The sequence below is a fragment of the Miscanthus floridulus genome, chromosome 6, assembly GCF_019320115.1.
Source record: "Miscanthus floridulus cultivar M001 chromosome 6, ASM1932011v1, whole genome shotgun sequence".
Lineage (NCBI taxonomy): Eukaryota > Viridiplantae > Streptophyta > Magnoliopsida > Poales > Poaceae > Miscanthus > Miscanthus floridulus.
Genome location: NC_089585.1, coordinates 12314928 through 12326169, shown reverse-complemented (window position 1 = coordinate 12326169; position 11242 = coordinate 12314928). Strand labels below are relative to the sequence as shown.

At 51.5% G+C, this 11242-nt stretch overlaps 2 protein-coding genes across 4 annotated transcripts; both read right to left on the bottom strand.

Moving 5' to 3' along the window:
• Positions 1-319: 319 nt before the first annotated feature.
• On the bottom strand, positions 320-3101 carry LOC136457650 (protein kinase PINOID 2-like). 3 transcript variants are annotated; one of them, XM_066457672.1, is made up of 3 exons: positions 2686-3101; positions 1874-2422; positions 320-1416 (listed from the first exon to the last, which is right to left on the bottom strand). In XM_066457672.1, exons 1-3 carry the CDS (start codon positions 2877-2879, stop codon positions 492-494), a joined length of 1668 nt encoding a protein of 555 aa, XP_066313769.1. In that variant the 5' UTR covers positions 2880-3101; the 3' UTR covers positions 320-491. The 3 variants fall into 3 exon arrangements, with proteins under 3 accessions (XP_066313769.1, XP_066313770.1, XP_066313771.1); XM_066457673.1 differs by having other exon boundaries at positions 320-1413; XM_066457674.1 differs by lacking the exon at positions 2686-3101 and having other exon boundaries at positions 320-1413; positions 1874-2660.
• Positions 3102-6446: 3345 nt separating this feature from the next.
• On the bottom strand, positions 6447-7073 carry LOC136460218 (secreted RxLR effector protein 161-like). The gene has a single exon (XM_066460007.1). It carries the CDS (start codon positions 7071-7073, stop codon positions 6447-6449), a length of 627 nt encoding a protein of 208 aa, XP_066316104.1.
• Positions 7074-11242: the final 4169 nt, after the last annotated feature.

The following is an 11242-nucleotide window of genomic DNA, read 5'->3' as shown; positions in this document are numbered from 1 at the left end:
AGCGAGCCTGATTGGTACATGCTCCGGTCTTCAAGAGCGTATCGTGGGCGTGATTGGTTGGCTACTCTACGGGCGTGATTGGTTGCTTGGACGAGTGGGTGCCGGGATGAAGAACCGGTTTAGAACGGTGAGATGCATGCTTAAATTATACACTTAGTCATGTTTGGTTATTGGTTCAGTATGAGATAGAGATTTTGTTTGGTTGCATGCATAGATAGAAGTTTTAAGTGTATGACACATGGGTTCCTACGCCATACCTGAATCTAAGCCATCCTGTATGGAGAGAAAAGAAAAAATTGAGAAGACGAAGTCGTACGGAATGAAGGAGCACAGATAAACGAAAAGATACGAAAGATGCGAGACCAACAACCAAACGAGCGGCATGCAGAAACGGCCCGATTCGGCTAACAATCACGCCCTATGTACACTTCATCGTCACCAATGCATGCTGCCGTACGTTCAAACGATGGAGATCGACGCCAATGAACGACCTAGAAGTACTCGAAGCGCTCGTCGGACCGGGGGTTGTAGTTGTACGGCTCCTGCCGCTCCTTCCTGCTCATCATCAGCACCTTCTTCTGCGCCGGCGCGGGCGCCGGCACCACCAGCGGCTTGGGCACCTCGGGGGGCCGGACGGACCTGACGAGCGCCCAGTTCACGCCCTTGAAGAAGTCGTGCCTCTTCACCTCGGCCGACCCCGTGCAGCCGCCCAGCCGCTTCTTGGGATTCTTGGCCAGGAGCTGGGTCATGAGGTCCTGCGCCCGCAGGTGCTCGTCCCACTCCCTGCCGCTGGCCGCCGCGACACGCGGGAAGGCCAGCGGCTGCTTGATGATGTTGACCAGCGTCTTCTCGTTGTTCTCGCCCTTGAACGGCGTCCGCCCGTATATCATCTCGTACATGAACACCCCCAGGGTCCACCAGTCGACGGCGCTGCCGTGGCCCTGCCCGGAGATCACCTCCGGCGCCAGGTACTCGTGAGTGCCCACGAACGACTTGGACCGCGCCGACACGGGCTCCACCACCAGCTCCGGGTTGCTGTCACAGGGCTCCGACGTCCTGTCGTCGGTGCTGTCCGCCTCGCGGCCATCGTGGCCGGGCTTTGCCGGCGCGCCCTCCTTTGCTTGGCACTTGTGCACGCCGTTGAACAGGCACGACAGCACCGGCTGGATCGGTGGCACGCAGGACGGCTTCCCGGCGTCTGCTCGCCAGCCACCTGCAGCGCTGACATTGTGGAGGAGGCTGTTGTGCCGGAGCAGCCTCGGGACGACGTCGCACTTGAGGGAGAGGTCGAAGTCCGAGAGCATGATGTGGCCGTCGCCGCGCACCAGGACGTTCTCCGGCTTCAGGTCCCTGTACACCACCCCCATCAAGTGCAGGTACTCCAGGGCTAGCACCGTCTCGGCCACATAGAACCTGCTATCATTCGAATTGCCAACGATATCAGTTCACTGTCAGACAAAGATACATAATCCGCTGTGCTTTTCTTCTTTTTGCACAAAGATAACCGCGCCTTTAATATAAATTGCATTCAACAGTGATTTGGAGAGGATAAACATCGCCAGCTTGTGCATACAAATACAGTGGATCTATGAGCATACATGTCGCTATACATGCAGCTCAAATCATTAGCTTAGTTAAAGCCCTAGTGGTTCCAACAGATCTGCTTGGAAAGATTGACACGGCAAGACAAAAAGAGCCAGCTGAAAGCTATAGCACCGATGCACATGAAAAGAGGATCACTAGCCTAAAGCGTCATGCTTTTACAAAAGTGACACTGAAATAAACAAAACTTGACCCTGAAACAGAACTTTGCTTACCAAGCCCAGTTTCAGATGTGATGAGAACAAAAATGCTCATGTGGAACGTACAGTACCTCGCCGAGGAGATGCTGAATCGCCTGCAGGGCTGCCGCTGCCGGGCAACATGCAAGTCCCCGCCGGGGCAGAACTCCATGACGAGGCAGGCGTAGTGCGACGCCTCGAAGTCGGCGTACAATGTCGGCAGGAAGGGGTGGTCGAGCGTGCGAAGGATCTCACGCTCCACCTCCGCTCGCCGAAGCTTCTTGCGGAACGCCAGCGCGTCTTTGTCCACCACCTTCATGGCATACAGGCACCCCGTCGACCACGGATCGCGCAGCTGGCAGAGGTAGACGTTCCCCAGGTCGCCGCTGCCCAGACGCCGCACCAGGCGGAAGTGCTCCAGACCGACGCGGCCTGCGGTAGCACGGACGCGCCTGATGGCCTCCCACTCGGCTTGGTTCGCCTTGTGAGGCTTGTGGCGGCATGACGCGGCTGGTGTATCCCAGCCTCGGCCGAAGGAGCGCACCGAGACCGAGCTGGAGCTGCCAATGTCACTGATCCAGCTCCGGCGGGAGCGTGGTGCGGTGAGCGAGGACCGGCTGCTGTCGTAGTCGGACTCCTCTCTGATGGTAGCCATTGAGGCACCAAGACAGGAAGGCAACGCAGCGAGAGTGAGACCAAAGAGAAGCTAGGCTCTCCTCTCTACCTCCCAGCTCCCTGTGTTACTATATATGCAGCTGTGGACTGTGGTTACCATGAGCTAATGTGTGGTCGTGTGGATGGCAAGTTTAAAAAATGTTTAAAGTCACATAAGCCAGCTTTATGCTGTAGAGTATCTATTGTTACGTATATAACTATTCCCCAGGATCTAACAGAGTTGATTCACCTTTTTCTCCACTTGCATGGATGATTACAGGCAAGAATCATTGCATCATTGGACCCCAAGGCTAGTTGGAAACTACCTGGCTCAGTGTCCTCAGGGCTCAAGCTGCTAGCTGCACTGCACAAAAGTAAACCCAAGCAGTAAGTATAGACGGGTAAAATGCGTATTGAAAGAAAAACATGGAGAACTGGAATCATGCGATGAACTTTGCAACAGTTTCAGTGCAAGCATGGTGGTGGCATTGCTTTATGCCTGCATGGGGTCACATGAAGAACCAACAGCAAGCAGGCCGCTTTGGGATTAAAGAACAGAAGATAACTGCTAAAGCTTTTCAGTTGAAAGTTACTCATGCATCACCCGTGCAGCTGCAATTACACAGCCACCTCCACCTCTCAGCTGCTGAAACTATATAAAAGATGCTTACCTTTTCCTTCCTCTGCTGTCCTCCCTCTTCTTCCTCTTTTCTTCCTCTTTTGGTACATGTCTTTAAGGGTTCATGTGATTCCATTTAGTGGCCACGTCAACCACCCAACCTTTCCATCTATTTCTCCCATGCCATGTTGCCTAGGCTGGTCACTTCAGCCGTTCTGCGTGTGAAGCAGGAAGGCTACAATAGCATTAAGACATGTCTTGTTTGTGCCAACAACTCTCCACGTTGAACCATGGCTAGTTTTGATTCTTGCGGCAGGCCATATTTGCAAGCTGCTGGCTGGTATTGAGCAGGTATAGAACTATGGGCAACCCATCTCCAAAGTTTCAAGGCACTGTAATTCACCGCATCTACAGCTGTAAGAAACAAGACAATTAGATGAAAACAAAGAATACAGCCATCATCGTACTACAAAAGGTTCCATTGTCATGTCCAACACTAGCAGTGAGAAATAGCGTTTCAGTCTCACCAGGCATATCATGGAGCAAACATTGCTTCCCAATCGCCTCAGATTTTCTGTCTTTTAGAACCTTTTTGCTTCTGCCAGTACCAACGCAACAGCCATACGTCATATATACCCAGTATCAGGTCAATGTATTGTACAATCCTGCTTTCTCTCACAACCAACATCGCAGAGACAATGCAGCATGAAGAAGTTACTGGGGTATCTCCAATTGGGATTGTGGGAACACTGAGAACACCATATCTTGATAGCAGATCTGCCTGCCAACACAATGTCTGGTCGGTTTGGACAGACCCTTTTTGCAGTTTGCTAGTGCTATCTGACAATAGTTACAACTGTCTTTCGCCAAAAAAATATTGCAATTAGCAACTGAGTAATATCATGTAATGTGCATTGGACATTAATGCACCATTAAGATTGTACATCCCTTCTGTAGATTCTGGAAAGATAAGATGGATGTTACAGGTTCAAAACACAGATACATACCAGAACAAACTCGCTAGTCATCAAAGTAACCGGTATAGAAAAAACCACCATGTTCACAACTAACAATGTGGTAACAAAGAACTGACCAAATGAGGGAAAGAAATTAAAATTGAAATGGTCAAGAAAACTATATATGGAAACGCAACCTCCATCCATTAAATAAAAAAAAACTCAACGTGAGGGGGGCAAGACAGCCCCCGGGATTGCATTAAGATACTATTGATCTCACAAGTTAAGCATATGCATCATCCTATTCAACAGTGTTTATGTATGAAAGAAAAGAATGCAATTACACATACAACTGAATAAACTTGTTAGCTACTCAACCCTTTCCAAATTATAAGACGTTTTGACTTTTCTACATACATGGCTTTTATGTTTAGATACATAGTAAAACCAATGTATCGAGAAAAGCCAAAATATCTTATTAAGTTGGAATGGATAACTAAGCATGGATTCAGAGGAGTAATCACATATTCACATTCTACAGTATTGTTTGTCAGTGGATCATTCTCTAGAGCCACAGCCACTTTTTTACTTTAGAGGAGGATACCATCGGTAAACACAAGAGAAAAGGTCTCCTACTGTAAAGCACAACCATTGGAATCATTGCCAAACAAGTCCAATTCAAAAAGTATACTGACCAGGGCAAAAAAGTTTTGTTTCCCGCAATCATACCAACACTGTAGGTTACCAGATATCCTTGCCATTGCCTGCAGAAGAGCTCCAGTAATGCATGGCCACCAGGCAGGTCCACACTCCACAAGCAAAAGGTAACAAGACAATAATAGAAGGAAGAAGGGAATATTCATCGGAGGAGTTGTCTAATCAACAGGAGCGTGATATAGCTTAAACCTCACTGAGCATGATATTGAATCGTGGCCTGTGTACTACCACCCAATTTTATTAGTAATCCATGAGTCAGTGTACGGTTGGACCTGGTCCCATAGTAAGGAGAATTGTTTACTTATTAAAGACAAGGATTAACAGTAAAAAAAGGTTAAATAAACTAATGCGGACAGCTTGAGGAAATGGTCCCGGGTCAACAGTGTCTAGACCTTGTTTTTAGTGAGGCAAGAATGGGTCTGCAGAAAAAGACTTAACAATTAGAATCATTCTGTCATGGGCCAAAACTGTAACCCATAAACAAAAACAACTCCTTATCAGCACGTTTCCTGACTATCTCTGAGTCAGTGGTCCACACTACACAGTAGAAAGAAGTAGAAAGTATGCAATATGCATTAGATAACAAGAAGGTACGGACAATAACTTGGTCTTCAACTAAAATAAATATGAAGCTACCATATGGAAATATCACTAATGCATATAAACAATGTGACAATGATAAACAGTATTAGAATTGTAGAATTCTGAATAACTGAAAGATTTGAACACTGCTAAATAGTTCTTAAGAAGATGTGAAGGAAAAGGTAGTGATAAGTTCCAGAAACACAACAGAGAGTAACGTAAGGTCTTAAGAATCGCAAATGTGTTTATGATTCTTCATATGAAAAAGTATATCAAATAAATGCAGAAACAGTTAAAAAAAAGTAGGGGATTAGGGGGGATGCAAGGTTTCAGATTGGCAGTTGGAATACGGGGAAATTTGAAATGTCAATTTACCAAAGTTACCGCAAATAAAGGGGGTAGGCAGTATTGGTCTCCTTGTCCATTCATAGCTATTCAAATTTGTGAGTTTGATTTCCTTCCAAGAAATTACAACACTGAACACGAGGGCTTGTTTAGAGAGATTTTCTCAGCACATCCTCTTTCACAGTACCAGAATCTGTGGACTATGCGCCCTTTTCAAGGTATATGGAACGACTTGAAGGTGATCTTGCTTCTAGTTCTCTAGGTTGCCAGGCCAACCCATTCAAGGTTCTGTCATTCTTGTCAGAAGTTCGCCCGCCGGAAATTCGGATCGCCGGCGAGCTCTCTACCTCTCTCTTGCGTGAATTCGGTGAACTGCAAAAACACGGGAGTTTTGGTGCTGTCAACCGGCAGCGTTTTCTTGTTTAGATTGCGATAATAAAAGAAGATTACAAGGCCATCGTGGCCGGGAAAAACGGCGGCACGCTCGTGATCACGGAGTGCCATCCCAAACCGCTGGGACATGCCGCGACGGACGCGCGACGTGGACGACGCCACGCGGACTCTAACTGAAAGTCTGACCCGCTAACGCTAACTGAATGTAAAAACTGAAACCAGCTAGCCTACTGTACATATCCGGCAACTGACTTATAATGGCTAACATATCACCCCCTAAGTCATGTTGCCGGTAGAGAGAAACTTGGTGAGGCCGATCTTGCTGCGAAGCTCTTCGTACTTCAGGCGTCCGAGTGCTTTGGTAAGGATGTCACCTAGCTGCTCTGCCGTTCCGATGAACTAAACATCAATCAAGCCTCGATCTGCACACTCCCGGACGTAGTGGTACTTCACGTCAATATGCTTGGTCCGGTCGTGGTGCACTGGATTCTTGACAAGAGAGATGGCGGACTTGTTGTCCACCCGCAGGATCGGTGCTTTGGCCTCGACGTCGACCAAGTCTACAAAGAGGCGAGCAAGCCAGACACCCTGACATGTCGCAATCGCCGCCGCGATATATTCGGCTTCGCACGACGAGAGGACCACAACCTTCTGTTTGCTGGATTGCCATGAGATCGGCCCGTTGTCGAGGAAGTAGATGACCTCGCCGGTGCTTTTACGGTCGTTGGCGTCACCGGCGAAATCGCTATCGCTGTAGCCGTGCAGCCGCGGCAGCTTCTTCTTGTCCCCACGCTTGTAGTGAATGCCCAGACCTGTTGTCCCTGCCACATAGCGCAGTATGTGCTTGACAGCAGCCTGGTGCTCCTCCGTTGGCGCCTCCATGAACCTGCTTACGTAGCCGACGCTGTATGACAAGTCCGGGCGTGTGTGAAGCAGGTACTTGAGACCTCCCACAATACTCCTGTACGCAGTGGCGTCAACGTGTGGGGCAGTGCTCTCCTTGAGGAGCTTGAGCCGAGGCTCCATTGGCGTCTTGCTCGGGTTGCAGTCGAGCATGCCTGCTCGCTCCAACAGTTTCTGGGCGTAGCGCTCCTGGGAGATGGTGATTCCCTATGGCGCCTGACACACTTCGATGCCGAGGTAGTACGATAGTGTGCCGAGGTCACTCATCTGGAACCTCCTCTTCATGTCCTCCTTGAACACCCGTAGTTCAGCAACGTCACCGCCCGTGATGATGAGATCATCGACATAAATGCCGACAATCAGCCGCTTTTGTGCGTTGCCGCGCGTGTAGACGTCGTGTTCATTCTCGCTGCGCCTGAACCCGAGGGAGAGCAGTGTCGCGTCCAACTTGGTGTTCCAGGCATGAGGAGCTTGGCGCAGTCCGTACAACGCCTTGTGAAGGCGCAGTACCTTGCTGGGGTAGTCCTTGTCGATGAAGCCGGGTGGTTGAGCGACGTACACCTCCTCCTTGAGGTCTCCATTCAGGAAGGCCGATTTCACATCCATGTGGTGAACCAGCCAGTTCCAGTGCGCGGCAATGGCGACCATGAGCCGCACGGACTCAAGGTACGCCACCGACGCAAACACCTCCTCAAAGTCCACCCCCTAGCACTGGACGTACCCCTTGGCCACTAGGCGCGCCTTGTGATGAACAATGGCACCCCGCTGGTCCCGTTTCACCTTATAGACCCACTTGAGGCCAATTGCACGGTGATCGGTGGGGAGCTCAGTGAGACTCCATGTCCCATTGGCGATGATGGCGTCCATCTCTTCCTTCATGGCTTGCTGCCATTCCAGGGCATGTTCTGCCTCCTTGAACGAGTCTGGTTCCTTGGTGGTGACTGCATGAAGCTCATCAAATTCGAGCGGTGGCCGAGGTGCATACCCAGGTGGAGTGCTATCCCCGATGACGTTGTCGACGAGGCGGTAGCGCTGGGGCTCATCATCATCCACGTCTACATCAAGCACATCATTGAACGATGGTGGCGACGTGAACTCGATGTCATCCTGCGGCGATGGCGGAACCACCGAGCCCGGCGATGCAGGTGGATGTGATGCCGGTGGTGGTGTGGTAGGCTGTGGCGAAGGCGGTGCAGGACTCGCAGCTGTAGGTTCCTGTTCCCCAACCCCGATGGGTAGAGACAAGAACTCGACGCTGAATGGCTCGACTCCAGCAGCCGGTGTCGATGTTGCACCCCAGCTCCTGCTCGCGCTCTCGTCGAATACGACGTCGCGCGATATGTGCACTCGCTCGCCAACTGGATCGAAGAGGCGATAAGCCTTGCTCCCTTCCTCGTAGCCGAGCAGGACCATCGGTGTAGACCGATCAACAAGCTTCTTAAGGTGAGGCCGCATGTCCTTGACATGACCGATGCAACCGAAAGTCCTTAGGTGATGGACAGACGACTGCTTGCCATGCTAGGCCTCGTACGGAGTCACTCCGAACAGCGCCTTCGTCGGGGAGCGGTTCAGGAGATAGACCGCGGTGTGCATGGCATCACCCCAAAACCTCCCCGGAACACCTTTTGCCTTCGTCATGCTGCGCGCGGTGGAGACCACGCTCTGGTTTCGCCGTTCGATGACCCCATTTTGCTGGGCGAGTAGGGGGCCGTCAACTGTCGGTGGACACCGTGATCCGCCATGTACTCGCCGAACTTGATCGACGTGAATTCACCGCCGCGATTGGTTCGCAGCGCCTTCAGCTTGCGCCTGCTCTCCAACTCCGCACAGGCCTTGAACTGCTTGATGGCGGCAGTCGCCTCATCTTTGCTAGTGATCAAGGTGAGCCACATATAGCGACTCATGTCATCGATCAGCAACAGAAAATACCTCTTACCCCCCGGAGTGGTGGACTCGATCGGTCCACAGATGTCGCCGTGGACGAGCTCTAGGTGGTCGTCAGCATGGTAGGCAGACTATTGCGGGAACGGCGTCCTCTTCTGCTTCCCAACCAGGCACGCATCGCATAGCTAGTTCACGTGGTCGACCAGAGGAAGGCCACGCACCATTGACTGCGAGGACAGCTGGTGGAGCGCCTGGAAGTTGAGGTGGCCGTAACGCGCATGCCAAAGCCATACTGGCTCGCTGCTACACGCCACTAGGCACACTAGCTGGGCGATGTCGAGGTTAAGGTAGTACAGGCGGTTCGGTGCATGCCGTACTTTGGCGAGAAGGCGGCGGTCGGGGTCGTAGAGGCGAAGGATGTCGTTCTTGATGTCGACCTTGCTCCCCGCGTCGTCCAACTGCCCAATGCTGATGATGTTGGCAGTGAGACGCGGGATGAAGTAGATGCCGGTGAGCGTGCGATGCTCACCAGACTTGCACGTGAATAGCACCGTCCCGCGCCCTTCGATGTTCACCAGTGATCCGTCATCGAACCACATGGTTCCGCACACGGCAGGATCAAGCTCCGTGAACACGCTCCGAGATCCCGTCATATGGTTTGTTGCGCCGGTGTCGAGGACCCAGCGGCCGGCGTCCTTCTTGGCCTGGGCATCGAGCTGGATGAAGGCTTTGGCTTCCACCAACTCGACGCGACACGGTTCGAGCGATGTCAGAGAGGATGGCGATGGAGAGCGTGGTGCGTCCGCTGAAATCAGCTCAGCGGTGGCGAGCATCAGGGCCGGATCCTCCTCATCGGCATACGCCATGTGGGCTTCCCCTTTCTTCTTGGACTTACAGTCCTTGGCCCAATGGCCTATTTTGCCGCACTTGCAGCACTTGTCATCGGGTGGAGGCCTGCTCGAGCCCGAAGGTGGAGCGTCACGAGATTCGCCGCTACTGCGACCACGCCCCCGTCCGTGGCCGCGGCGCTTGCCGCGTCCACCAGACCCAGAGCTGGAACCACCGCGTTCCTGCTCGTTCCAAGCCTTGCGGCGTGCCTCCCAATCTTCCTCGCACAGCATCAGCCAGCCCAGCAAGTCCGTGACCTGCTTGGCCTCCGGCTGGGTGCGCTGCTCGAACACCCATAGGCGCCCAACGACCTCCTCGACCAGGATGTTGTTCAGGTCGAGGAGCATCTCGAGCACGACGGCCGCCTGGTTGAGCTTCTTCGGCACCACCTGGAGGAGCTTCTTGACGAGTTCAGCGTCCGTGATGCCGTTGCCAAGTGTGCGGAGGTTGCCGGTGAGCGTGGTGAGTCAAACTACGAAGTCATCGACGGACTAACTAGGCTTGAAGGCGATGGAGTTGAAGTCGCGTCGCAGCTGCTGCGCGTTCGCCTCGAGCACACGTTCGATGCCGACCCGCATGGTCTTCACCGCCTGCCATGCCTCCCTGGCTATTGCCTTCTTGGCTAGTAAGCTCCACATCTCATGCGGTACTCCGTGCAGAATCGCTATGAGCGCAAGTCGATCAGTGTGATTGTCGCAATCACTGGGATCAATGGCCTCCTAGTACTGCGCCGCCTAGAGGTTCACCTTCATGACCAACGCCCACTCTTGGTAGTTGGTCCGCATGAGCATCGGGTACTGGATGGAGTTGGAGCCGCGCTCGATCACTCGCTCGATGACCTGCTCGCGACGCCCGGTGATGAGGACATGACACCATCGGATACGACCATTGTTTATAAGGTGAGCTCGTTATTTTCTTCCACGTCATACTCTCGCTTATGTACATTATTCTGCAGAAGGTTAGTCATAGCAAGAGGAATAACAACAGACTCTTCCTCTAAATGGTGCACCTTAGCATACGAAGTCAAAACATGAGGTGGATTAACAAAGGTTTCTCGTATAAGAAGTTTCATATTATTCCAAGTTTGAGGTTTATCAGAAGGATCTAAAGACTCCCACCAAGATAAAGCAGAATGTCGCAAAACACTAGCTGCATTTTTTACCTTCCTCCTTAGACACATAAAGCGAGTAGCAAATATGTTATCGATGGCAATTTCCCACTCTATGTACTTATCAGCACCTATACCATCATAAGTCGGTGGATACGAACAACCTATCATTGTTAGAAGACAGCAAAAGACAATACAAAAATATTATCCCTATCAAAGGACTACGTGGTTGCAGTGGTGTCACTTTTGACAGCAAGTGAAAGCATCTTACCAAGCTCTTATAAAGTTCTTACCAATACAAGCAGTGGACGATACAACCGGCGGCTGGTTTGTGATACCTATGAGGTAGTGGTACCGAGATTGCAAGGACTCTTTTTCTGTACTGATCTGAAGTATATATGTGGAGCTTAGG

What these genes read in the sequence shown, in the direction of transcription:
- LOC136457650 (XM_066457672.1), bottom strand. Translation starts at nt 2,879, where the DNA reads ATGATTCCAGTTCTCCATGTTTTTCTTTCAATACGCATTTTACCCGTC. An exon ending in CCATGCAAGTGGAGAAAAAG is followed by an intron (nt 2,423 to 2,685) that starts GTGAATCAACTC and finishes GGCTACCATCAG; the next exon opens with AGAGGAGTCCGACTACGACA. An exon ending in TTCAGCATCTCCTCGGCGAG is followed by an intron (nt 1,417 to 1,873) that starts GTACTGTACGTT and finishes TTCGAATGATAG; the next exon opens with CAGGTTCTATGTGGCCGAGA.
- LOC136460218 (XM_066460007.1), bottom strand. Translation starts at nt 7,073, where the DNA reads ATGGAGCCTCGGCTCAAGCTCCTCAAGGAGAGCACTGCCCCACACGTT.